Source organism: Caloenas nicobarica, chromosome 8 (assembly GCF_036013445.1).
Source record: "Caloenas nicobarica isolate bCalNic1 chromosome 8, bCalNic1.hap1, whole genome shotgun sequence".
In the NCBI taxonomy this organism is placed as follows: Eukaryota; Metazoa; Chordata; class Aves; order Columbiformes; family Columbidae; genus Caloenas; species Caloenas nicobarica.
Genome location: NC_088252.1, coordinates 21,473,843 through 21,497,932, shown reverse-complemented (window position 1 = coordinate 21,497,932; position 24,090 = coordinate 21,473,843). Strand labels below are relative to the sequence as shown.

Sequence of the window (24,090 nt, the reverse complement as noted above, 5' to 3'; positions counted from 1 at the left end):
CTCATGGCAGGGCCTGCTTGGTGAACTCATTCTGTTGCAACAACAAATCCAGCAGCACGAAGAGGAAACGCGCAGAGCCGCTGGCCAATATAACATGGGCTCTTCCCAGCACAAGCGAAAGGTGATGGCTTAAAGGACAATATGTACTGTATTCGCACTAATCAAATACTTCAGCCTTCTGTATTAGAGCTAGAAAAATCTAACTAGTTAAATCATGGGCCCAAATAATTATTAAAGCCAACTTCACTGCAGGCATATAATCCTGTTGCAGTTTAACCAAGTCGCATTTAAAGCATGGTGTTAAAAGCCAAATGAGTACTTTGTGTCGTTTTGGAATTGTATGTTCTGTGCCTCTATAAAAAATATTACTTAAAGTTCATATGTTAAAAATTCATTCAAGGGAAGTATGTGAGTAAATGTCTAGTCTGTTTTCTCTACTGTTGCTTGCTTACTGTAGCTCTCTCTTGTAAGACTGTAGCCATCACAGGCAATATATCTCTGGGAACATTTTTTTCCTGCTTTATACTGTTACAAATCTGAAAATGACAGCAACTCCTTAGAAAGAATTGTGCACAGATAATTAAATACTGCTGTTAATAACAGTCTCTACTGTATGTTCGTCAAAGGTATTCCTTTGCCTGTTTTCCCTCTTAAAGCACATAAACTGATATGCCGTGATTGTTGAACATCTGCACATCACTTAATTGATTTAAACTCTGATCATTTTATCCATTGTTATATGGCTGAGATGAATTGGAAATGCCTCCAAAAGTGGGATATTTTAGTTGTCTAATCTGTTACAACCCAAAATTCTTAACCACATTGCTTTGTTGGCTGCTTCAGAGTCGCCCAAAAATATCTCTGATTACTGGTACTTTTCAACAGCTTTGGAATTGAGCACTGGATACAGAACTTAATCTTCTGCACATCTGATAAGTCCCACAGAAAGAGGAACACAGTAAATGTGGATAAAACATTTAGACATAGTTGCATAGCTGCAATTGTCATGCGTTTTGGTCTGTCACCAGCAGAAATTACTGTTCTCTAAAGCTATAGTAGTATTTTAATCTCTAAATATTTTACTTTCTTGCCATGTTATTTTCTATGGCTTACAGTTACAACCCACAGCCACTCTAAAACTGTTCATCTTCCCTTAAAAATGGTGAAAGGCAATTTTTCCTCATATTTCACTTTTCAAATTTATTTATTTAATATTCTGTCTGGATTTAAAATAGCAGTGATGTATTCTGTCCTCAGTTATGAAGCCAGGTATTGTTTAACAAAATATAACAGAAATGCAATTATTTGAGTTATTTCATCTCAATAGGTGTTCCTTGAGTGTTCTCGCATTCATTCCCTTCCAGATGTGTATTTTAGAAGAGTAAAGATGTCTTCATGGGTCTAAATATTCTGCATTTGTTCAGTTACTCTTTTTTTAATAAAGGGAACTCCTTCAGCCTCTGTCAGATTGTATACAGTTTAGTGAGAGAGTTGGAGTATGGAATAGTAGCTTGAAGTTTATAATAAAATGTATGAAGAATTACTGGAAAGGCAATACAACATTTGATATATTAAAATGTATTAGCCTAGTAAATGCAATCAGGAAAAAAATGAGCCTGATATTACATTTGTTTCTGATTGAAATTCTACAGTGTTAGTACTTCCTTGCAACTAATTCTACAATTCCCAAGCTGTCAGGGCTGCCTTTGTTGTCCTGATCTGTAAGGCAGGTAGTCTGTGTTTTCTGAGTGTTGAAAGTCTAACTGCCCTTGCATATAAGAAGTTTTAATTTAGCATTCAAATGTGCTGTTTGGCATAGATGCCTAAGGACAAGGAAGGTGTCTTGTTTGTCACACTAATCTTTGTGCTTGAAACAAACGGAAAGAGATGGTGAACTATTCATTATCTTGGTATGAGAATATAACTTAAAGATTCCCATCATTGATCGAAATTCTACTTTAGAAAAAGAAATTGTTACTTTCATTGAAATAAGTCATTACATGCCTTTTTGTCAGGTCATAAACTAACCTTGTTTATTTTTTAATTGAGTTGGCTTGCTTACCTGTCTGCTAGAGAACATAATTATTTCATTTCCATCCTTGGAAGTTCGGTTGCCCAATTTACTTGCACGTTTTCCATTGTAATTTAACTACTCAATATTAAATCTACTTCACATGTATATTGAATAATAGTAGGAACTGTCTAACAATCAGGAGAGGGTATTATAAACACAAAAGTAATTGTTTCCTGTTGATTTTTTTTTGTCAGTCTTTTGATAAATATTTAGTAGTATAATTGATTAGTCTTGTATAGCTGCACTGTGCATGGCTGCTTCTTATACACATTTTGTCTGGGCCTTTATATTTTTATTTATATTACCAGACATCATTTTAGTTCTTGTGTAGGTGATCAGTTTAGAATTACTTATAGTCTGGTTAGAGACTGTACAAAACAAATAACTCTGGTTTCAAAGGTACTGAATTTTCAGAGGGACATACTTATTTTATACAATGTGTGATAAACGTTGCTGGAAAGCATCTGCTGTGCAAAATTAGTAACTCTATAGGGAGCTTTTGGTAGTCTTAGTGAGCAGATGTCTGTGTCTGTGTGCAGGAACCCTTGATTAAAAATGGCCCAACAGTTTTCTCATAGCTCTTGATGATGGCAACGAGGAAAGAAGGAGGAATCTGGATGTACAAACCATTCTGAACTGCATCGAACGCATATTGATGTGCCTATATAGAGATATTTTAATAGTTGAGTGTTTATTTCTTCATGAGTAGAAATCATAGATCAGTCATATGTGACTGGTACTTCAGATTGTCATGATAGTTTTAGATTGCATTGGCAACTTCGAAATTTTTAGTAACATTTTGAATTATATGTTCAAAATACTGTGTGTACTAACTGCAGCTAAACATTCAAAGCACAGCTAAACCTAATGCTGAAACATTTACATCAGTCTAGAGCTGTTTGTTATTTTTGACATAACTTACCTAACTGTCCTTGTTAGAATTAGTCACCTAGTGCTGGATAATTCTTTGCTTCAGATCTTGCAACATGTAGCTGTGTGCAATATTTTTGCTCACTGTGTTTAGCATAAGTCTATGTACATAAGACAGTGCTCATGTGGTTCTGCCTCCAAGTCTGTACCTCAAAGATGTATCAATGCCCCTGAAGTGCTTTCAGGAACATCTTGTTCAGGAGCGGAGAGTGGGAAAACGTTAACTGCTTTGAAAATCTGCAGCACACAGCAACACGTTGTTTTCCTTTTCTTTCCTTTTTCTTGCTTCTTCCAACTCAATACAGAATTCTCATTGCCCCTCTATTTTTACTTTCCCCTATGTCTCCGAGGTGTTTAAAGTGTGCGTATAAGTAAATGTTTATTTACACATACCACCTTGTAGATGCACGCGTCCAATTGTCCATGTGCTAAACTAACCCTGTTTCCGATGCACTTTTGCTATCGCTGAACTACTGAACAGAAATGAAAAGGAAGTCAATTTACAGCATTGCTGTTCATGAATAACAATGTAATTGGATATAGATGGAAGTGTCAGCTTGTATTGCTGTCTAAGTGCAGGCACAATCCTGTATGTTACAGGTTTAATATATGAATAATATTAATCACTATGAATAACTTTTTTTTTCTTGTTTAATCTGTAACAACCGGTGGGAAATTATAGTAACTAAATTGATTCGTGTCTAAATGACAGCTGTCTTCTGCATGTTAGATAATATACTTTTTCTGATATGCAGCTAACCTGAGTTGTAAATGACACATGAGCTTTATTATATCAACTTTATTTAGATATTGAAGCTTTTACCTATATCATTCTTTCAGTAATTGTTTCAGTTATATTTTTTCTAAATTTAATATTTCATCAGTGAACCATCAGATTTTGTTGTTTGTAAATATTTGCATCGTATGAATTTGTATTGCAACATTTATGCTTTTGTCTTTGTGTTATTGAAAAGGGAATTTGAACAACTGTTTATTACATCTTGATGAACTATTTTAAGAATATTTGACTATGAATGGTTCTCGTTGCCTGATCTCATTACATTTATGCCTTGAACTTCGAAATGTTTTGTATTATAATATCCTAATTTTTCCAGTTTTTAATATAATTTAAATAATTTTAAAGTAACCATTCAAGACTCTCCTGACAACACTTCTTGAATTTGTGCATGCATGTTTAGGCTTACAGTTCTGGAAAACAAATATGAAACAAGAATCCCCTTGAAGATTCAGAAATACTCACCTGAAAGTAGTTTCTGTAGTAAGCAGATGTTTTAGTGACTGTATCCCATTAAGATCGTGCTAATTCAGGAAATGAGCATATGAGATCCTGAGAGTCTGACCACTAAAATTACATTTAGGGCAGTGGCCAGAAAACTCTGAGCACCACACAGAGTTTGCTTTTCCCTAAGCCTGGTATTAATATCACTTTCCTAGTATTAAGTCTTGAAGGGTTAATTTTTGCATTTGCATGCACTGGAATTCAGACAGGTTTTTTGTGTGAACCTCCTGTCGCAGATGGAACTTGCCATATGCATTAAATCTCAGATTCTAATCGAAGAATTTTACTTGCTTTAAAATGCATGTAAAGTCAATTTTCTTATGTGGAATGAAGCTTTCAGTTCGTGATTTGATTATTTGCAGTGGATGAACTAAACAATGTGTTAGTAGCCATGATTATTTTTCTTTGTAGGTTTCTGACAAAGAGAAGATTGATCAACTTCAAGAAGAACTTTTACGCACTCAGGTAACTTTTCTGACTTACTGATTTCTTAAGTAGAGATTTATGTGCAGCAGACTTAAATTTACTAGACAAAAGCACACCTGAAAACTGTTTGGTAAAAATGCAGCGCTTTTTTCAATCTTTGAGTTTATCAGTACAGAGCTGACTGTTGGCACAGACCAGAGGTCAGTCCAGTCTGTTCTTTCTCTGACAGTGCCTGACAGAATGCAAAAGGGGAGTGTAAGAATAGGGCAAATGTGTAATCATGCTTTCCCAAAATACCTTCCTTGCCTTCAATGCTGTATTTTCCTGAAGTGTAAAGTTAGTCCAAGAGCGTTACACAAATATAGTGTTGATATTCAAGTTTGTAACTTGTTATGCATGGTAACTTTACTCCTAACATTCTGCAGTTCTCTTTTATAACTTTAATGCAACTAAATATATATGTGATATCTTGTATGTTTAAATGGCACATTTGTTGCAGAAAGGAAATTTAGTTTACTTATTTAGGAGTTATGTTTTGATCCTTAATCTAGGAAATGTCATTTCTAGTAAAGTAAAGAAGCTTTTAAGTGCATTTGCTGACCAAACATGAGATGTCCAAGAGGAAAAACAGACATCGTATGGGATATGGGGGGTGCAAATGTGGTATAAGGTGGGACTCCTTTCTGTCTAGTTAATTGCCTTGAATGTCACTGAATCTCGTTGCAACAAAGTTTTACTCTCCTTAATTAGCGAGGCAGTTATTTGTAAGCTAGACTTTTTTCAGGGTTGATGCATATTGGTGCAGGGTGCTGGGCCATCTTGTCTAGACCGTGCTCTTGTCAAGAAAGATTGGACCAGATGATCCTTGTGGTCCCTTCCAACCTGGTATTCTATACTAGTCATACTAGTCATTACTTTGGTTTGCTTGCCTGCTAAAGTTAATGTACAATTAATCTTTCATTGAATCCATAGGCTTCTAAATTGATTGGCTCTTTGGTTCAACCACATTGTTTTGATACGGGGTTTTGTAAACTCCTTATATATTTGCTAGTTTTGAAAGCATTTATTACTTACTGTTTTTTATAATAGCTTGAAATTTGAATTGAATTTGTTCTTAAAAGCACGCACAGGCCAAATACATTTCCACATCATAGTAAACAGTTTTCAGAGTGCGTATCAAAACTGTATTCATGTCTCATCTTCAGAGGACGATCATAATCTCCTAAACAGAACTGAGCAGCCAGTTCCCAACTGTCTGACTGCGTATGTGTAGCTCCTTTGCAAATGATGCTGTTTAAGATGCTTAAGGATATATAAATATATCCCCAAGTTTGAACATTGTGGTCTTATTAAAACTTTTGAAGCAAACGTGTTGTGTTGCAGAAAGAAAAAATCTAACAGTTCTTTTGGTGGCCTTATATTTTTAAACTGTAGTGATCACAAGTATTTCTGTATTTATGAAAGACTTACCTAAAATATAGCATGTTTTTCATAGGTAGAGCGTTGCTCATGTGAGTGTACTCTTTCCGTAATTAAAAGCCTATATTTCTACCACTGTTTTGTAGCTCAAATACCAAAGAATGCTTGAGCGATTAGAGAAGGAGAACAAAGAATTAAGAAAATTGGTACTGCAAAGAGATGACAAGGGAATTCATCAGAGGAAGTTAAAGGTACTTATGTGCTACAAATCAGCATAGAAATAAAATTATGCCATATTTTCTGTGATGCTATTCTAAATTGTATTTGTTAATTCATATATGAACTTTGAACATCTCTTATAAGATATCTATACTCAGTTTTTCACTTGATGAGTCTTTTATGTATCCCTTTTTTAACTATATAACTGTTAGAAGTTTCTTCAGTTGAAGAGCACGGAGAGGTTACTAGGTCTAACTAACTTACCTAAGTAGGTGGGAAATGTGGGTTGTGGTTTTTTTTGATGTAGCTTCACTGTATTTGCTAATAAATATGCTTCCAACTTTTCTTACACACACAGTCTGATACCTTTGTGCTTTGTCATGTGTCTCACTGACTGTGGTAGGGATGTAGTTACAGGATCAGGAAACATCTTTTAATGGCCCTGTATAAATCCATGGAGATGGAACTAAGTATGCTTTTGCTTTTGTCTGCCAGCATCCTGAGTGTTCTAACAACTGACATTTTCAGCCTCTCGCTGTGTCACTTGTTGATCAGTATGGATCCTCCTCTTTCTTCTGGGAACTGGAAGATAGGGAGCTCTTATCTAGATGTTTAGTGGAAGAAATTTAATTCATCTTCTTGACTTGGAGACTCTGAAGTCTGACCACTCTTCTCTTGTGCTATACATAAGAGCTCTCATTTTGCTCCTTCAGCAAGATACATCTGCAGGTGTTGTATTTTCATGCACAGAACTTGGTATTGTACTTCATAAAACAGAGGTCTGTGCTGTGTTATAGACAGTTTAGGTTTCAAATCATCAGGATAGTGTAAGTACATTTTTACAGATGATTTTACAAAATATACAGATGAAATAGTATGAAACCCAGTCTTTGTTCTGTTAGTTGGCTGTGTTTTCACTCCCTACTTTTTTTTTTTGTAGAAATCCTTGATCGATATGTATTCTGAAGTACTTGACATTCTGTCTGATTATGATGCCAGTTATAATACTCAAGATCACCTACCTCGAGTAAGTAGGTAAAAAATACAGAGTTTTTAGTGAAAAGTCTTAAAATTGAATAGGACATTTAGTTACATTCCAGAATAATCCAGAGCTAGTGCTAGGCTATTTTCTTGGAACTCCAGGATTTTTGCTTAAGACCTGTTCTCCATTTTAAAGGCAACAAGAGAATTTTGAGAATAACCATTGTAACTATGGTAAGTCTACCTTGGCTCATAGATAAAACCTTATCTAGATCCAGATGTTGCTGCTGTGCTCAGCCTTTCATTTTAAATGGTTTCAGTCAGGGCAGCCCAGCCTTCTCAGCATTGTAAAACCACTGTTGTTTCCCAGTGTGGAGCAGTGGAGCTGAGAAGGTGCCCCGGCTACTCCCCACAGCAGTGCTGCTGTGGGAGAAGGTTTGGGGAGCCCGAGTGCTGGTGTAGTGGAGAGCCAGGAGTGATTCCTGCCCGCACAACCACCCGTAGCACTGGTGGCTTCAGTAGGAAACCAGTAAGGTGGGGAGGTGACAGCAATGACATCAGAACTCAGCCTTCTCCAGGCAGAAGCAGCATTGACCAGATGAGTAGTCTTCAGTGTTTCACCTCCTGAAAGGATTTTGTACAAGGAGAGAACTGCCTGCCATGAGAACAGCAAAACCTTCCTCCCTTTGTTAGGTGGCCCGTAGGGTGCTTTGTGACTGTGCTGCCTTAAGCACAAGTCATTTTTCTTGCATGATTAAAAGTTAGTATTTCTTCAAGGGTTTCATATTGAAACCAGTGCATTTATTGTCAAACATAATACAGACAGTGTTGTCTAAGCTTCCAAAATGTCCTCCTGAAAGCCAATGGCTGTTTAAATTTTCACTTAAGGTGGTGGTGGTTGGAGATCAAAGCGCAGGAAAAACCAGCGTGTTAGAAATGATCGCCCAAGCCCGGATATTTCCTCGAGGGTCAGGAGAGATGATGACACGTTCCCCTGTTAAGGTAAGAAATATCATAATCTCTGAATCAGCATTGCCATATTGTTCTCCTTCTGATTATACAATTAATTGACGTACACAGGAACATTCATTTATAAAATGGCCTCTAAGTGAGTTGTTGTAGTCAATGAAAAAACTTCTGCAAGCCTATGTATGATCCCTATATACTATCAGAGTAGTAGTAGTTCCTACTATAAGTAGTCCTGTGTTAAATAACCATTACATGTAATTGTATATCTGCAGTGGGAAGTGTACATATGCGATGTACTTCTCATGTTTCTCGGTGTGAGATTTACCATATTTTCTCATATAAGGCTTTTACCATTTAGGTAACACTTAGTGAAGGGCCCCACCATGTGGCTTTATTCAAAGACAGCTCTCGGGAGTTTGATCTGACCAAGGAAGAGGATGTAAGTATAAAGAAGTGACTGGAACTTAATGTGGCTTTTATTAATTATCTGAAAAAGTCAATGTATTTGTGAGCAGTTAGCCCCTGTTTAGAGCGAAATATGTTTAGTGGGGCAAGGCATTATATTAGTTATTAAATTATCTCTTAGTGTGGTTCTTGACTGGCACTGAAGTGGATAAAATGTAGAAGGAGCTCTTGTGCCAACACATCTTTTGGATTATGCAGGGGTCCGCAGGTAATCTGTCATTTAGTGCCCCGTTTACCAGCTTTAGTTATTTGACGTGCGTTTGGGATAGTTAGAGATTTTTTTACTTATGTTGGTGATTTTTCTTCTGTCATGATTATAAGGAGCTTTATATTTGATATTTCGCTTTTCTCAAAACAGCTTGCAGCTTTGAGAAATGAAATAGAAATCAGAATGAGAAATAGTGTGAAGGAAGGCTGCACTGTTAGCACTGAGGTAAGACTTGTAGAGATGTTTGCCACTACATCTTTGACATGTATATCTTATGTAAGTATCCTTCAAATGAGAGACTGTGGTGAATCCAGTTTGTGTATATTTAATATTTTGCACAATCCAAAGTGTATTTGGACTGTTAAAATCACTTTTATATCACAATTAAGTGCATATAAAATCGGACTTCCTATTTAAAATTGCAGGCTCTTGCTGGTTTATAGCATATGTGTGTGTAGATATGCATTTATATAATTGTATAGATGTGTTCGTGTGTGTAATTACAAAGTAGGTGTGTGTATAAACCTTAATTTCAACTTTACTTCACAGACCATCTCCTTAAGTGTGAAAGGTCCTGGTTTGCAGAGAATGGTATTGGTTGATTTACCTGGAGTCATTAGTGTAAGTATACAATAAATTTAAAAAAAAAATCTTTAAAATATGTAAGTGAGGTAGTGTTATTGGTGAGAATATTAGCTGTTGTTTTTCTTTTTTACATCTTTCTGTTTTCTTTTTTCCTTTAAATGTGTATCTCCGTATACATATTAAAGACTGTGACATCAGGTATGGCTCCAGATACGAAGGAAACCATCTTTAGCATCAGCAAGGCCTATATGCAGAATCCTAATGCCATCATCCTTTGTATTCAAGGTAATAAGAGTCTAGACAGTTATCCAACTGGCAGGATTTTTTTTGTTTTATTTTTTAATTGGGATTCTTATCTTACTCTGGGGACTTTCCTGATTCTGTATTTTTTGCATTTGTGGTAGATTGTATAGTGTACAAAACAGCATGCTGTGGAATGTCTGTTTGTAAAGCATCTTTGGTATCCATGGAAAAAAAGCAACTTCTGCTTAGAGTATTTTATCATATCATTTAAAAATGGTGATGATAATAAAACTCAAGACTTCTTCAAAATTGTTTCTGGAGGCAACAGACAGTAGTAGAGTTTAATAGCAAGCTGGTACTTGCTCAAAATGTATATAACTACAATAAACTTTTTTTTTTGTGATAGTAGGAACGACAAATTTTCACTGTCTGTACAAAAAAATTGAATATAAGTGTAATTTTACTGTTTTAAGTTGTAACATGAAACTTATTTGATGCCTACTATACCTTCAGCACTGCATGTTAGATTACATAGTCTCTAAAATATCAATTCGGTTTTGTTTATTTTAGATGGATCAGTGGATGCAGAACGCAGTATTGTCACAGACTTAGTCAGCCAGATGGATCCCCAAGGGAAAAGGACAATTTTTGTGTTGACTAAAGTTGATCTTGCTGAGAAAAACGTGGCTAGCCCAAGCAGGGTGAGTTATAACTATTTTTCTCATATTGTGATGGCCGAAGTCACACATGGAAAAATACTTGAGATGCTGTCAGAAATATTGGACCTCACTTACCTGTTCTAGATGGTTTTGAGTGCTTATTTCTGTATTCAGTGGAATTTTTGTGGGGTGATTGTTTTCTTTAATCTCAGGCTTTGCTTTTAGTGATCACCTACATGATTTCAGTCACAGCTTGGCTACCGCTTGCTATAATACAGGTTCCTTTCATGCAGGTCACCCAAGCAAGTTTCGTTTCCTGAGAAGGCTTTAGGATATTGTGGGATGGGCTTTTTCACTTTATTTTGTGTTTTGCTATGTTATGGCTGATTAGTTTTATGCCTTTTTTTTTTTCTTTTAAATATCAGTAGAACTCATAGTCCCATGACAAACTGCTGCTTATAGTAGTGTATTCATAGATACAACTAGATCTGGCTTTAAAACTGTGCTGAAGGAAATGATGTCTCTGTGGAAAGTTAACCACTTTTTTTAATCCTTTATTTTCATAGATCCAGCAAATAATTGAAGGCAAACTCTTCCCAATGAAAGCTTTGGGTTATTTCGCAGTCGTTACTGGAAAAGGTAAAGAGAGCTCTGGCTCTGCTTATTTTCTCCTTGATAGCAGAGAAAACTGCCTAAATGGAACTGTTGCAGCACTCTTTCCTTTCTCCAGGAAACAGCAGTGAAAGCATTGAATCAATTAAAGAATATGAAGAGGAATTTTTTCAAAATTCAAAGCTGTTAAAGTACGTTGCTATTAATTTCTTTTACTAAAATGAGTCTCCGTTCGTAAATGCTAGCATCCGTTTTTCTCGTTGAACTTAAACAGATCGTGTTGTGGAAATGCTATTTGAGATTTAATCTGTTTAAATTATCTAGTTGAGGTGACCAAGTTATCCAAGTTTCCTAACACTTGCTGTAGGTCAGTGGAGAGAGACAGGCATCTTCAGGCAGCGATTGATTCCTCTGCAGCTCTGAGCCTCTCTGCAGAGCTTGCTGTGTCTTTCCGTTGGCTCTGGAAGAACTGAGTACCCAGCCCGCTTGGTACAGTTGGGAGGAATTAATGCAGCCCAAACAGGAGCTGTAATGCCTGAAAAGGTGTCTTGGTGTGACAACAATGTTGTATTCAAAGGGTTAGCTTGTGTGTTCTGCTGGAACTTCGTTGAGCAGAATTTTGATTTCACAGGCTTGTATTTCTCAGGAAAGTGAGCTGCACGGTCTTTGGGACTGCAGCACCTGCACTGACACCTCTAGAATAAAAATTTATTTGTGGTGGGAGGGTTTTTTTCCCCCTTGATTTGGCGATTATCTGCATTGAATATTTTGGAGGAAGAGACTGGAATTTGGGTTAGATGTACATTGGTACGTAATTCTCTTCTATGAAAAGCAAAGCTTTATTCTTGTGAGAAGAAAATGGGGGCCAGGGGTATGCACAGATTTTTTTCGAGCTGTCTTCCATTACAGGACATGCATGCTGAAGGCACACCAGGTTACAACAAAGAACTTAAGTCTTGCCGTGTCAGATTGCTTTTGGAAAATGGTGAGAGAGTCTGTGGAGCAGCAAGCAGATGCTTTTAAAGGTAAATATCTTTTCAAAAAACAAGTGAAGTAGCAACTTGTTGTTAAGCAGTGAATTCTTCCACATCTATATAATACTGTTTTGCCAGCATTCATAGGCTGACATGTTTTGTATTGTCCCAGTTAATCTTTACAAAAACACATGAAAAAATACTTAATGGTATAAAGGACCCACTTGTTCTAAAAGCCAAAAGAGTAAATAAGTATGAAGAAAAATAATCAGGGTTTTTTTCTGTGGGCAAAACACAGTTCTTCCACTGGATTCACATGTTGTTTGAAGTGGCTTCGTGTATAAAGATACATCTGATCAGCCAGGGCAGGACTGACTTGTACAGAGCTGGAATGGTTCTCTTTCCACTACATTTTTTCAATGCATTAATCCTGCAATTTTTTGATAAAATATCCAAGCACAGACAACAAAAAACTTTGCTCAGTTGCAGAGACCCTTAAAGTTCTTGGAGGGTTTGTCATAAGCTTAATTTGTAGCAATTTTAGGAGCTGCTAAACTTTTAAGATAGTCATGAAGTGCATATAGACAGTTAAAAAAATTAAGGCCTTTTTTCTGATTTTTGCAGCCACACGTTTCAATCTTGAGACTGAATGGAAGAACAATTACCCCCGGTTGCGAGAGCTTGACAGGGTAAATTATACTACTGCTTTAATTTGAGTCCTATGAAGTGTTGAAGATTATGGATTAAAATTCATGCCATTTAATGTCATTTGTAAAAGTTTCTTAAAGTACTGACATTTTAAAATTTGAGGACAGTGTAAGTTGTTCTAGGGGAAGGAAATACTGAGCTCTCTCTTTTATTAAATAGTGTGCTTCAAAATTGTGATACTTGAACGCTTTACAAGTCCTTTACTCTTCTAGTAGACAGCTGACCTAACTTGCCCCCAGGAGTAGGTCAGTGTTTCTTTGTGGTCATAACAGAACTGGCAAAGAGAAGTTACATTCCCTGGTCTTTCAGACAGACAGAGTAACGAAACAGTTATGATCCCATTCTCGAATTCTTTTATAGAGGTCCTGAATATTCAAAAGCTATGCCTGGCCAGAGGCATGCAAGAAATGGATGGAAAGATATATGGAAAACCAGGGTGGTAGCTTAAGACAAGCACATACATCATTGACCAGGAGTTCTCATTTTAGGCTTAAAGGCCATAAGAAAAAGGTTCTGTTTTGTTTTAATTTTTGTATGGAAACATGATCAATCTATATTTAAAATCTTTTTTTCTTTTTTTTTTTTTTTTTTGCATAGAATGAACTGTTTGAGAAAGCAAAGAATGAGATTCTTGATGAAGTCATAAGTTTGACTCAGGTCACACCAAAGCACTGGTATGGTAATTTTTTTTTTTTTTTTAAATTAACTAGCAGAAGTTTGCGCTTAAAATACAAAGAATTTTATTAAACAAAGTTCTCAAATATAAATAAGGAAGTGTTTCTCTTAGGACAATGTTTCATTATGTGCTTTGTCCTTGTGGAAGTAGTCTATGTTTGTTTATTATTCTGAATCAGCAAATACTTCTATAATCTATATGATGTCCATTTGTGTTTTGTTCTGGTTTTATACAGTATAAGGAACAACAGATATTCATCAAAAATGAAAAGGAACACTCATAACAAAGATGTTTGCAGATGTTAATTTGAAGTATGAGTCAGTAATTCCTCTTAACTTGATGTTTGGGCATTATCATTGTGCATATCAAAATAATATATATGACCTTAGATAAAAGAAGTTTTGTATCTCTGTGAATCAGAGATTTGGAAGTTGAAAGATTATGTAATTCTTGGCTGTAAAAAGAGCTGATCTGGATGTTTGAGAATTTCATCCCACATGTTGATCTCCTTGGTAGCCTCAACCAAGTAGCACTGCCCTGCCCTGCTCTACAAACATAGGAGTGAGAGAGAGAGCTTAGCCGGGGTATTTTAAGGGTAGCGCCTCTGCCTGGTAAAGCTGCCGTAGGTGCCAGCTGAGAGAACAGCCAGTGGGAAGGGTTACTTTAGTGACAACCTGTATCACAAGTGAGAATCACAAAAAAAAAAAGTCTTTAATCTTTGCCTTCAGCAACCTGAATTGAACTGTTACTTGATCATAGATTAAAAAGCAAGATAAAATATCTGACTCTTAATGGCATTAGAATAATTCTGGGCATGTCGATATGCTCCAAGGAGGTGTTGCAGGCAGCATATTAGGCTGAAGTTATGTTCTAGTCCAAGCATAATGCAGGTTTGCGGTTCTGATGTTTGCTGCTGTTCACTGTGTGATAGATGCTGAAGTGCCCTGGCCTGTGTCTAGTCTGCTTCTTTTTGTTGTGGATTGGGTGGGTGCATAACGTGAATGTTTCTGTGCATTTCTGTTGGAAGTTGTAGTGGTGGTTCTAGTTTTATAATACTTAATGAGCTATGAACTAGAACTGGAAACGTAAGACATGAAAAAAGCTTCCGTTACATGCAGTCTAAAACCAGCAGTGCATTTGGTGAACGCAAATATTTCCTGTTAAAACTTTCATTCCTTCCAATTAAGTTTGATTGGATTAAGCAAAGCAAAAGTGTATTTTTATTGACATGTGAGTAAAGAAGGAATGAGATCACATTTGTTCTTAATCAGAGGACTGCCCTTCTCCTACAGTGCATTTTTAAATGGTAAGATCCGTAACAAATGGTTTCCAGCACACCCTGTAAGTGAAATTGATTTGCCATCTCCCCGGTTGTTTTAATACTGATCAAGAATGATCAATAATTGATCTTTGTTTGAACACTAACCTGATCATCCTATTTTTAACAAAGCTTTTTAAGGAAAACATATCTTACTTTTGGCCATATTCCTTTATATTTATAGTTAATTCTTTCAACATTTCAATGCTTGCATTCTTTTTAATTTTGTATAAATACTTTTACTGCCCTAAATATGCCAAAGATCTCTTCTAACAGTAGAAAAACTAGTGGCTTTGATCCCCATTTATACTGGTATGTCAGAAGGACAGCTTCAAAATCTTTAAATCTCAAAGAAGGAGGCTTTAAACACAAAAGAGAAATTTTCAATTATGCCATTGTTGAAATGGGGAGAGGAGTGATATTTATGGGAAGTTCTTCAGTCTTTGTCCACAGATGGCCCAGTTAGAGTAGGGGCATTATCAGGGATGGGGTTTGTGTCCTGAACTTCAGCCCGTTTGGAAGAAAAGGGCTTGGCTGAATCCAATAGTCTTACACAAGCAAAAAAATGGCAGCTTTTATTCTTCGGCTCTTAGCTCTCACCATTCTACCAAATCTGGCATTCATATAACCTGTTGGTGAGCTGATTCAGCATTCTGAGCCAGCATAAAATTAACCTGCAAGAAACCCACAACCAGTACTGGCGACTGTGGCGGGAGCAGAAGGAGCGTGACTGCCTCTTACGCTGCCTCAGCTGAGCTGTCTTGCTGCAGCTGCAAAGTTTCCTGAGTAAGTTTATTGTTATTTAAAAAGGTTAAAGTTAGATTGTTTCCATTGTTACTTCCCAAAATGCATCATAAATAGGAAAGTGGTACTTAGTTTTGTTAGTGATGGGAGGCAGGATTGTAAATGAATGTCAATATACATTTTGGTAAAACGTTGGACTTCTCAACTTGCTTCATCGTTTATTAAATCTGGGAATGATCAATTAAAATCCCAGATGGAAAATGACAGCATGTTCCAACAAACAAATTGGAAAACTACAGAAAAAAAAACCCACATTCTTTTTTGGGAGTGTGGACTTCTTAGTCAAATCATTTCAATACTTTACACTCTTCCCCCTCTTGTGGATGCATGTGCACACACAGGTCTGCGTGGTGATACTGGTGTAACTAAAGGCTACAAAGAACCATTGCGCAGTGCAGTGACAGATATGAGAGTCGCAGAGATCAACTTCTGAAGCTGTATTTGCTGCTGAAAATATTGTATATCTGTGCCCTCAGTTCCCAGCAGATTTTGGCTGAAGTTGTGTCCTGATATTAAGGAGTTATTTCCTCTCTTCTCTAGAATTTTCTCAGTGTTTCTAACAAATTGAATGCATACCTGTTAGACACTTCTGTATTGGAAGCCATCATATGTGTTACAACTTCCATTTTAGGGAAGAGATTCTTCAGAAAACTTTATGGGAAAGGGTATCTACTCATGTGATTGAGAACATCTACCTTCCAGCAGCACAGACTATGAACTCAGGGACATTTAACACCACTGTGGACATCAAACTAAAGCAGTGGACTGACAAGCAACTCCCTAATAAAGCAGTAGAGGTGAGAATTTAGTTTTAAAAAATAAAATCTGTATAAAGCCTGTTGAAATGACAGCAAAGCTCCAGAGAAGTAAGGTCATATTTGGAGGGCTGGCTGCAGTTCTTCTAAGCAGCTTACACGTCAGAAAATGCTAGCAAAATCTTCATGTTGAAGCATATACAGGAATATTGTATTTTGCTCTTCCGGTGACTTTTCCCTATTAAAGACCAAAAAAATCTGTCCTTTGAAAAGATTAAACGAACTGTTCAAGCTAGATACATTTATATTTAATAGATTTATGCAAGTTTAACAGAATTCTGCTTGTTACAAGACAGCGAAGCAAAGTTTATTGTTGACTTCATTAGTAATAAATAAGGCAGTAAAGGAAAAGTCAATTACTTACTCTTATACTTTTACATTGTTTTCAGCAAATATGCAAATTTTCATACTTGCAAGAATTGTCAGAAATGTTCCTTTGCCAGCGGGTACATGGCGTGATCGGCTGTTTCAGCAGGGCTTGTTTGCTGGCTTTCTAGGTGGCATGGGAGACCTTGCAAGAAGAATTTTCCCGTTTCATGACAGAACAAAAAGGAAAAGAGCACGATGATATCTTTGATAAACTGAAACAAGCTGTCAAAGAAGAAAGTATTAAACGACACAAATGGAATGAGAGAGCAGAGGATAGCCTGGTATAATGTAGTGGGTTTTTTGCATCGTTGACTACATGCTGTTGAAATCTTTTTACTAAAGTCGCATATGAAGTATTTTTGCATTCTTTTAATGTAATCATAAAATGATAGGGAAATGTGTCTGTCTCTCTTTTTATATATAATGTTTTAACTCATTGTTCCTCAATTCATTTTATTATTACCTTTTGTTAATTATTGCCCTAAATAACCTAATAAAATTATTTTGGTTGGTTCAGGAAAAAGTCCTCCATAATCCACTGGCTGCCCAAGAACAGCCTTCTGAGAAGTGTTTGGCATCAGTTCATTTGTTCTCTTAAGTATTGCCACATAAAATAATAGCATTTCATTACCATCTTTAAAGATGGTGTGATCTGAAGGGATTTCATATTGTTTCCCATGTTTTTTACATTATATGTGCTAGGCCATAGAAGAGAGTCAAAGGCACAACAAAATATTTTTGGCAGGGCTTGGGAGAGATGCCTCTCGAATAAAATTTGCCTGCCTCATACATGCTATTTTTGTAGACATCAAAAAATGAAGAGAATGTCAGCAATAATTTTTTACTAAATCTGGAATAAATTCTTCATCGTGTGCAAAACCAATGTTCTGTATTGCAGCGAGTGATCCAGCACAATGCCTTAGAAGATCGGTCAATATCTGATAAGCAGCAGTGGGATGCAGCTATTCATTTCATGGAAGAGACTCTCCAAAGTCGTCTCAAAGACAGTGAGTTGTGTGATATATTCCACTCTTGTGTGCTTTTTAATCTGGACCAGTTTCCAGATCTAGGTCACTTCACTGTGGTGCAAACTTTTGTATCAGCACAACTGATATAGTGGTAACAGTTTAAAATGGTACCGGTAGTGATAGAAATGTTTAGTAAAATACAGCCTCAAACGTTAATGCTCTTGCTCTTGCAGTGAGGCAACCGAAACATGAGTCAGATCCATAGAGTCAAAAAATGGTACAAACACACATGTAGAAGAATAGGATAAATTCAGGGAAAATAGTTGGTCCATTTATGGTTATGAAGCATAATTAATTTTTATGCAAGTTGCAACAAGTTAAGATTATTTTTTTTTCAATGCCTGGCTTGGAACCTGGAGAGCTGTCTCAGTGGAAGGATGTTATGTTTTTCTTATACTTCCTTGAAGTATCTACTGGTTGACTGTCATTTTTAAATTTTAGTAGGACATCAACTGTTGCTTTGAGTAAGACGTCTGACTTGACTCAGTATGGCATCTGATGTTCTGAGGCATAAAATATCCATTCTTGATCTTGTATCTAACTTTAGAACTATAAATTTGGCTGGTTGCATGTATTTAGCGTGATACTTAATATCATGTTTCCTTTTTTAGCTGAATCTGTTATTGAAGGTATGGTGGGTCCAGACTGGAAAAAAAGATGGTTATACTGGACAGGACGCACCAAAGAACAGGTAAAGGGAAAAAAAAGATTATTTGTAGTTCACTACTGTTAGAAAACTTTGATTATTGCTCAGTAAGTTTTCAAAAATACCAACCTTCTTCACAACATTTAGAAGACTGCAAAAAAAAAAAATTAAAATACTTTACAATTACTTTTACTGTATATTGCTTTAAATATTACACCACAGAGAATACAGTGTACTTTTTTCATATTGCAGATACGTAGTGGTTTGTAAACTGTTTTCTATTCTTTAGCTGAATTATATCTTTACTATTATGCCATTGACCTGAATATTCCAGTAGAAAGAAATTGATGAAAACAGAGTAGAAACTGGGCTATTCTCTTCTATACTTTCCAAGTTTGCCTTTTAAGCAGAAGTTGTGTGCAGTTGCCTATCATGCTCCATTTTGCACTTAATTAGTATGTGACAACATTGTCACTTGCATTCTAGTCACAGCTGTATCTTCTGATTGATCTTTTTCATCATAACCTCTTCTTCTTTGCTCACAGCTTTTGGGAATTTCTTTTGAATTTAAGTAGCACCTTCCGTTCAATGCCCAGAGATGATGGGCTTTTTATGTTACTTTTTCTAGATATTTCTCAAACTGAATCATACTTTAAAGAAGTAAGTAGAGTTTAAAAGAATACTGTAGAAAGTAATTGTTTCAAAGGAAGGAGTTTTACAGTCAACTGTATGCAGCCAGGTATGGGAGAAAGGCAGTGACTTCAACCTATCTTACTTGAATTTTATGAGCAACAACTTAAAGGTATGAATCCATGGAGAGTTCTTGCTAGCTATTAGGCAAAAATTACGATTCTTGTCACTGTCACAGGTCATATGTGAATGTGAACCTCGCTAGCAGAGGAGAAAGGAGGCTAACACCTATTATTTTCTGCCCCCCCCTTCTCCTGCATTTCTGTGCATAATGAAAAGAAAAAATTGGAAACATTGACAGTGAATTATCTATTTAAAAATACCATATTTGACATGTCTTTCTACAAATACCCTTTTGAGTCACTTAAATGTAATAGTTAATAGTGTCAAAGATATTTTGTGTTCTGTCTTATTAAGCCGGTAGACTGTTTATTGAGGAGGTGCTGATGATCTCCGAGTCTGTAATAATTAATTCTAATTAATTATTCTAGAATATTCGTAACGAAACAAAAAATGAACTTGAGAAATTAATCAAATGCAGTGAAGAACATGCAGCTTATCTGGCAAATGATGAAGTGACGACTGTCAGAAAGAATCTTGAAGCAAGAGGAATAACAGTGGACCCATGTCTGGTAAGATGCAGAATTGTAACAAAACATATGGAAGCCTCCTGTGAACACTTGAACGTTCTTTCTAGATAGCACACAGAAGACTCCATCTAAATGGTGAATTTGTAATCCAGATGTTTCCAGATGAGTTACTAAATGACTGCTTGCACGCAATTCACACACTTCTGTTGGCTGTCAGACAAATGCAGTACAGTGCTTTGGAATCTGTCACTTTAGACTGAAATCAGAGTCTGCTGAGCAGGTTTTCTCGCCTGCATTAGGACAAGGCTTGTTTAAAATTATTGTTCAGATGTTATATAGTGGAATCAAGGCGTTTGTGAGCAAGATGCGATAAAAACATTGTGTGTTCCTAAGCTTTCAGTGTGATTGTATGAGCAATTTGAAGTTCATAGGTGCATTGAGGACATGGAAATTTTGTAAAAATTCTTGGAAAAAGGCAGGGTTTTTTAGAATACCGTGAGGGAATGTATTGTTTGTTTAAAGTGTTCTGGGAAATGATTTATCTTATTGCAGCGTAAGGCTCTTAACCATGATTAGACCTTTTATCTAATTAAATGTAAGATTTTAAATAAGTGAGAATTCAAACATCAATAAGTAATAGATGTAGATTTCCTTTAATGGTGATTTCTTTTCTACAGAAACATTGGCTACCTTTTCAACATTAATACATGTACTTATCCCAGGTAGAAGAGTTATTTAAATACCTGCTGCCCCTTTCCTGTACAGTACTTACCATGCCTTTTTGTAAAGGTTGGAGTAGTGATCCACATCCTCCATATGAGGAAACTGAGTACAAATTGAGTTTCCTTTCTAGCTAAGCAACTGATTTTCTTTGTTATGTTTGGGGTTTTTTTTTTAATTTGGTTTGGTTTGGTTTTTGTTGTTGTCTGTTGGGTTTTTTTGTAAGAGCTGTATCTATATACAGATTTGATTTTGAAGAACTGGAACATAAATAAGCCTAATCAAGAAAAGTTACAAATGTTTGTTTACATAAGACCTGTTAAATATTTCTCTATGCTTTAATCTGGTTTAATTGATAAATTAGTGGGTACCACTCAAGAATGTGTTCTCAGTGTTATTGTGAAGATTGCATCATGCCAAGAGCAGAAAAATCTGTCCTGTTTTGTAGTATATAATTTAAATATATTTTGGCTGCAGACTATGTTTTTAAGCATTCGGTTATGTTACAAGCATGGAAGAGTAGATTTTTAAATTGACAATCATCTGTAATGTTTGCCAAATGTAACTAACACATTAATTGTATCCTAGTTACAGACAAATTACTGAGAACTATTTAAACATATATTACGTGACAACAGTGGAAATTTGAGTTAGATTTTAAAATTAAATACGATCATTAAACTATGCACGATAGCGAGTGTATGTATTTATTTAGTCAAATTTAATTGCTGTTTTCCTAGATTAAAGACACATGGCACCAAATTTACAGAAGACATTTCTTGAAGACTGCCTTGAACCACTGCAATCTGTGTCGAAGAGGCTTCTATTATTATCAGAGGCATTTTGTGGACTCAGAGGTAAATTGAAGAACAGATGTACACTAGTGTGTTGTCTTTAAATTTCCATTTCAGTTGAAAAAAAAGAATTTACAAATACTTTAAACTAGCCTAACCTTTCTTTTATATCCTTTACCTGGAGATAGCTGGTGATCTTGGATATGTTTTACATGAGGCTTGTAATTGGTAAAATGCCATCCTGGTGGTAATTATATAAAATGACCACTAGGTATCAGCCATGACCTAAACATCTGTTGCTTATCAATGTGTATTGAAAATACATTCTTAAAAACAGCATTGTAGAGCTATTGATATCTTGTTGGTATCCTTTTCTTCCACTTTCCCATTGATATTTACTTACCTCACTGATACAAAAAATTCAGAAAGCATTTAGTAAGGAGGTTTTATGGGAGAAATTAATTAAATAGGTGTTTAGAGTTAATGAACAGGGCAAAAAAAATTATGGAGCTTACAAACAAATCTTTTAAATGACTTTCCAGTTTTGTAAACCCAAGCTTGTGCTACAACTGACAGTATGCAGGAAGTCACACCAATAAAAGAATCCACAGGTTTTTTTACCATTATATTTAAATCAAAAGAAATTACTGGAAAAGTAGAGTTCCTCAGTTTCTGTAGAGTTTTGTTTATAATGGGACACAACGATCCCCATGGAGCCAGAAATCTTTACCACTGCAGAAATACCTTTGCCGGTAAGAGACAATGAGCGTAGACCAGAGACCTGCCTCTCCGTGACACTTAACCTCCTATTCCTCTTGGGTGTTTTTTAAGGTGTCCTAATGTGAAGTTAGTGCTCCCTCCTGCCATTCTTGCAGGTGTACAAGCTGTCTCTTCTGCTGTTAACAAATACAGCCCTTAGCCCAACATTCCTCAGGGTCACACCGTGGAGTTCAGCTGTTGTATTTCAATGCGTTTGCTGTGAACAGGGCTGGTGCTTCAGTGAGCATTAGGTTATACTCACCAGCCTGCATGTAGTGTGTGCAAATTGGTTTTTTGTGACATCCCTTGATACAGCTCTTCCTCTTGAAAATAGATGTTAAGGGGGTGCAATGTATCAAAGAGGGCTGACATGGCTCTTGAGAAGTATTTTTGGTATTTCCTTGTTACTAACAGCAGCTATCTTCTGGGATTTTTGTACAACATCAGGATGTAAACATATGAGTTTACAGTTGCCACTAACAGTGTCAAGAGATTCTTGTAAGTGTAGAATGCTCCCTGGTCATCAGAGATCTGACACTACAACTTCCCTCGTTTCAGCTCGAATGTAATGACATTGTTCTCTTCTGGCGAATACAGCGCATGCTGGCGATTACAGCAAACACGCTGAGGCAGCAGCTCACTAACACCGAAGGTAAGGCTCACCGTGAGTCGAGGTGTTTGAAACAAAACATTGCACAGAAATTTTCTATTGTTCCTCTGGCTATGTGTTCCTTTCATGCTTAGCATGGCTGGCTGATTTTTGTGTCCTAGATAATTAAAAGATGTAGAGTAAATAGAATTTGGCATTTGTTTACATTAAATGGTTTAGTGTAAATAAAATGTCAAATAATTAAGACACTCTCCAGTTTAAAATTGTTTCAGCTTATGTGATGCCAATTATCAATGTCTTTTTTGAAGCAGCAAGAATTTCAATAAATAGTGACTATATTCTTTCTTTTTTTCTCAGGTCAATCTGGCTGTAGATTTTAATTTTAAAATGTTTGACATAAAAAATAAATTCTAATGGATTTTTTAAAGCCATACAAAATGTGCAAGCTGCTGTAGTATAACAAGCTTATACAACAGCAGCTTCCTTATAAAGTATGTAGCAATCACCTAGTGCTGTGGTACAACTACTAATAATGACCTTTGATCTGTAAAATAGTTTCCAACCTGCTCCTTGAAGACGGTGCAAGTAAAAGGTTTGAACATTGTAATGTGGTGCAAGTTACCTTCCATGGAGAAGAAATTGCCCCTAAGTGTAGGAAACGAGGTCCTGTCTCTTCAAACCACCTACCTCATTGACAACTGCTGGCCTGAAAATTGGGAAGCTTCATTAGGAGGTTCTCCCTTTGAGTGTGAAGGGCAAGGATATGAGTATTAAGATGGACATAATGCTGCTTTAAAGAGCTTTTCATTCCTCTTGAGCTTATATCTACAGCAACACCCTTCTGTATGTCATCAGTCCTTCAATACCACACTCTGCTGTCATCATTAACTTCTTTTTCCATTTTTCACCTTTAATTGACTTGGCCTTGATTCATCCGATGAGGGTGATGTTGATAGAAAAAGTGTAACTGTTAAGAAGGCAGCAAGGATACTTACAGTAAAAGATCAGTCTCAAAGAAGAAACTGTTGAATTTAATAGACAGCAAAGCAGTCTATAGATATTTTTATCTCCTCCTAAAGAAGTCATCCAATAATGTTTTAATTCGGAGAGAAAATATCCTTTGAAATTTAAACATCTTTCTCAAAGCATTTCCTGTCTCAATGGCCCAAACAAGGCGCTTATGTGTTCAGGAGTTTGCCTCCAACCAGAGTAGTTAGTCTGGCAACATACGCTACATTTCCCACAGACCTTCCAAAAATGCTGTCCTTAAGTCATTACAAGTTCAAAAGTGTTACCTCTCACTTTTTATTGGTTGATTTGTTGCTTTGATGATTTTTTTTTTTTTTTTTTCCAGTAAGGCGCTTGGAGAAGAATGTAAAAGAAGTGCTTGAAGATTTTGCTGAGGACAATGATAAAAAGGTGAAGCTCCTGACTGGCAAGAGGGTCCAGCTCGCAGAGGATCTCAGTAAGTACCTTCTCTGTAGTGTTTCAGAACTAGC

At 36.2% G+C, this 24,090-nt stretch overlaps 1 protein-coding gene across 8 annotated transcripts in view; it reads left to right on the top strand.

Moving 5' to 3' along the window:
• Window positions 1-24,090, top strand: part of OPA1 (OPA1 mitochondrial dynamin like GTPase) — a 53,762-nt gene that overhangs the window by 11,392 nt on the left and 18,280 nt on the right. For 4 of the 8 annotated variants that reach the window (XM_065639762.1, XM_065639760.1, XM_065639759.1 and 1 more), the window contains 23 exons: window positions 11-121; window positions 4,716-4,769; window positions 6,296-6,400; window positions 7,309-7,395; window positions 8,238-8,351; window positions 8,677-8,757; window positions 9,142-9,216; window positions 9,541-9,612; window positions 9,762-9,861; window positions 10,390-10,520; window positions 11,045-11,117; window positions 11,209-11,281; window positions 12,000-12,115; window positions 12,689-12,753; window positions 13,370-13,446; window positions 16,202-16,367; window positions 16,883-17,035; window positions 17,653-17,761; window positions 18,394-18,473; window positions 19,610-19,750; window positions 21,169-21,285; window positions 22,540-22,633; window positions 23,946-24,056. In XM_065639762.1, coding sequence (XP_065495834.1) covers window positions 11-121; window positions 4,716-4,769; window positions 6,296-6,400; window positions 7,309-7,395; window positions 8,238-8,351; window positions 8,677-8,757; window positions 9,142-9,216; window positions 9,541-9,612; window positions 9,762-9,861; window positions 10,390-10,520; window positions 11,045-11,117; window positions 11,209-11,281; window positions 12,000-12,115; window positions 12,689-12,753; window positions 13,370-13,446; window positions 16,202-16,367; window positions 16,883-17,035; window positions 17,653-17,761; window positions 18,394-18,473; window positions 19,610-19,750; window positions 21,169-21,285; window positions 22,540-22,633; window positions 23,946-24,056 — 2,305 coding nt within the window. The remainder of the gene's footprint in view (window positions 1-10; window positions 122-4,715; window positions 4,770-6,295; window positions 6,401-7,308; window positions 7,396-8,237; window positions 8,352-8,676; window positions 8,758-9,141; window positions 9,217-9,540; window positions 9,613-9,761; window positions 9,862-10,389; window positions 10,521-11,044; window positions 11,118-11,208; window positions 11,282-11,999; window positions 12,116-12,688; window positions 12,754-13,369; window positions 13,447-16,201; window positions 16,368-16,882; window positions 17,036-17,652; window positions 17,762-18,393; window positions 18,474-19,609; window positions 19,751-21,168; window positions 21,286-22,539; window positions 22,634-23,945; window positions 24,057-24,090) is intronic. The other 4 variants (XM_065639767.1, XM_065639765.1, XM_065639763.1 and 1 more) reach the window with 1 other exon arrangement.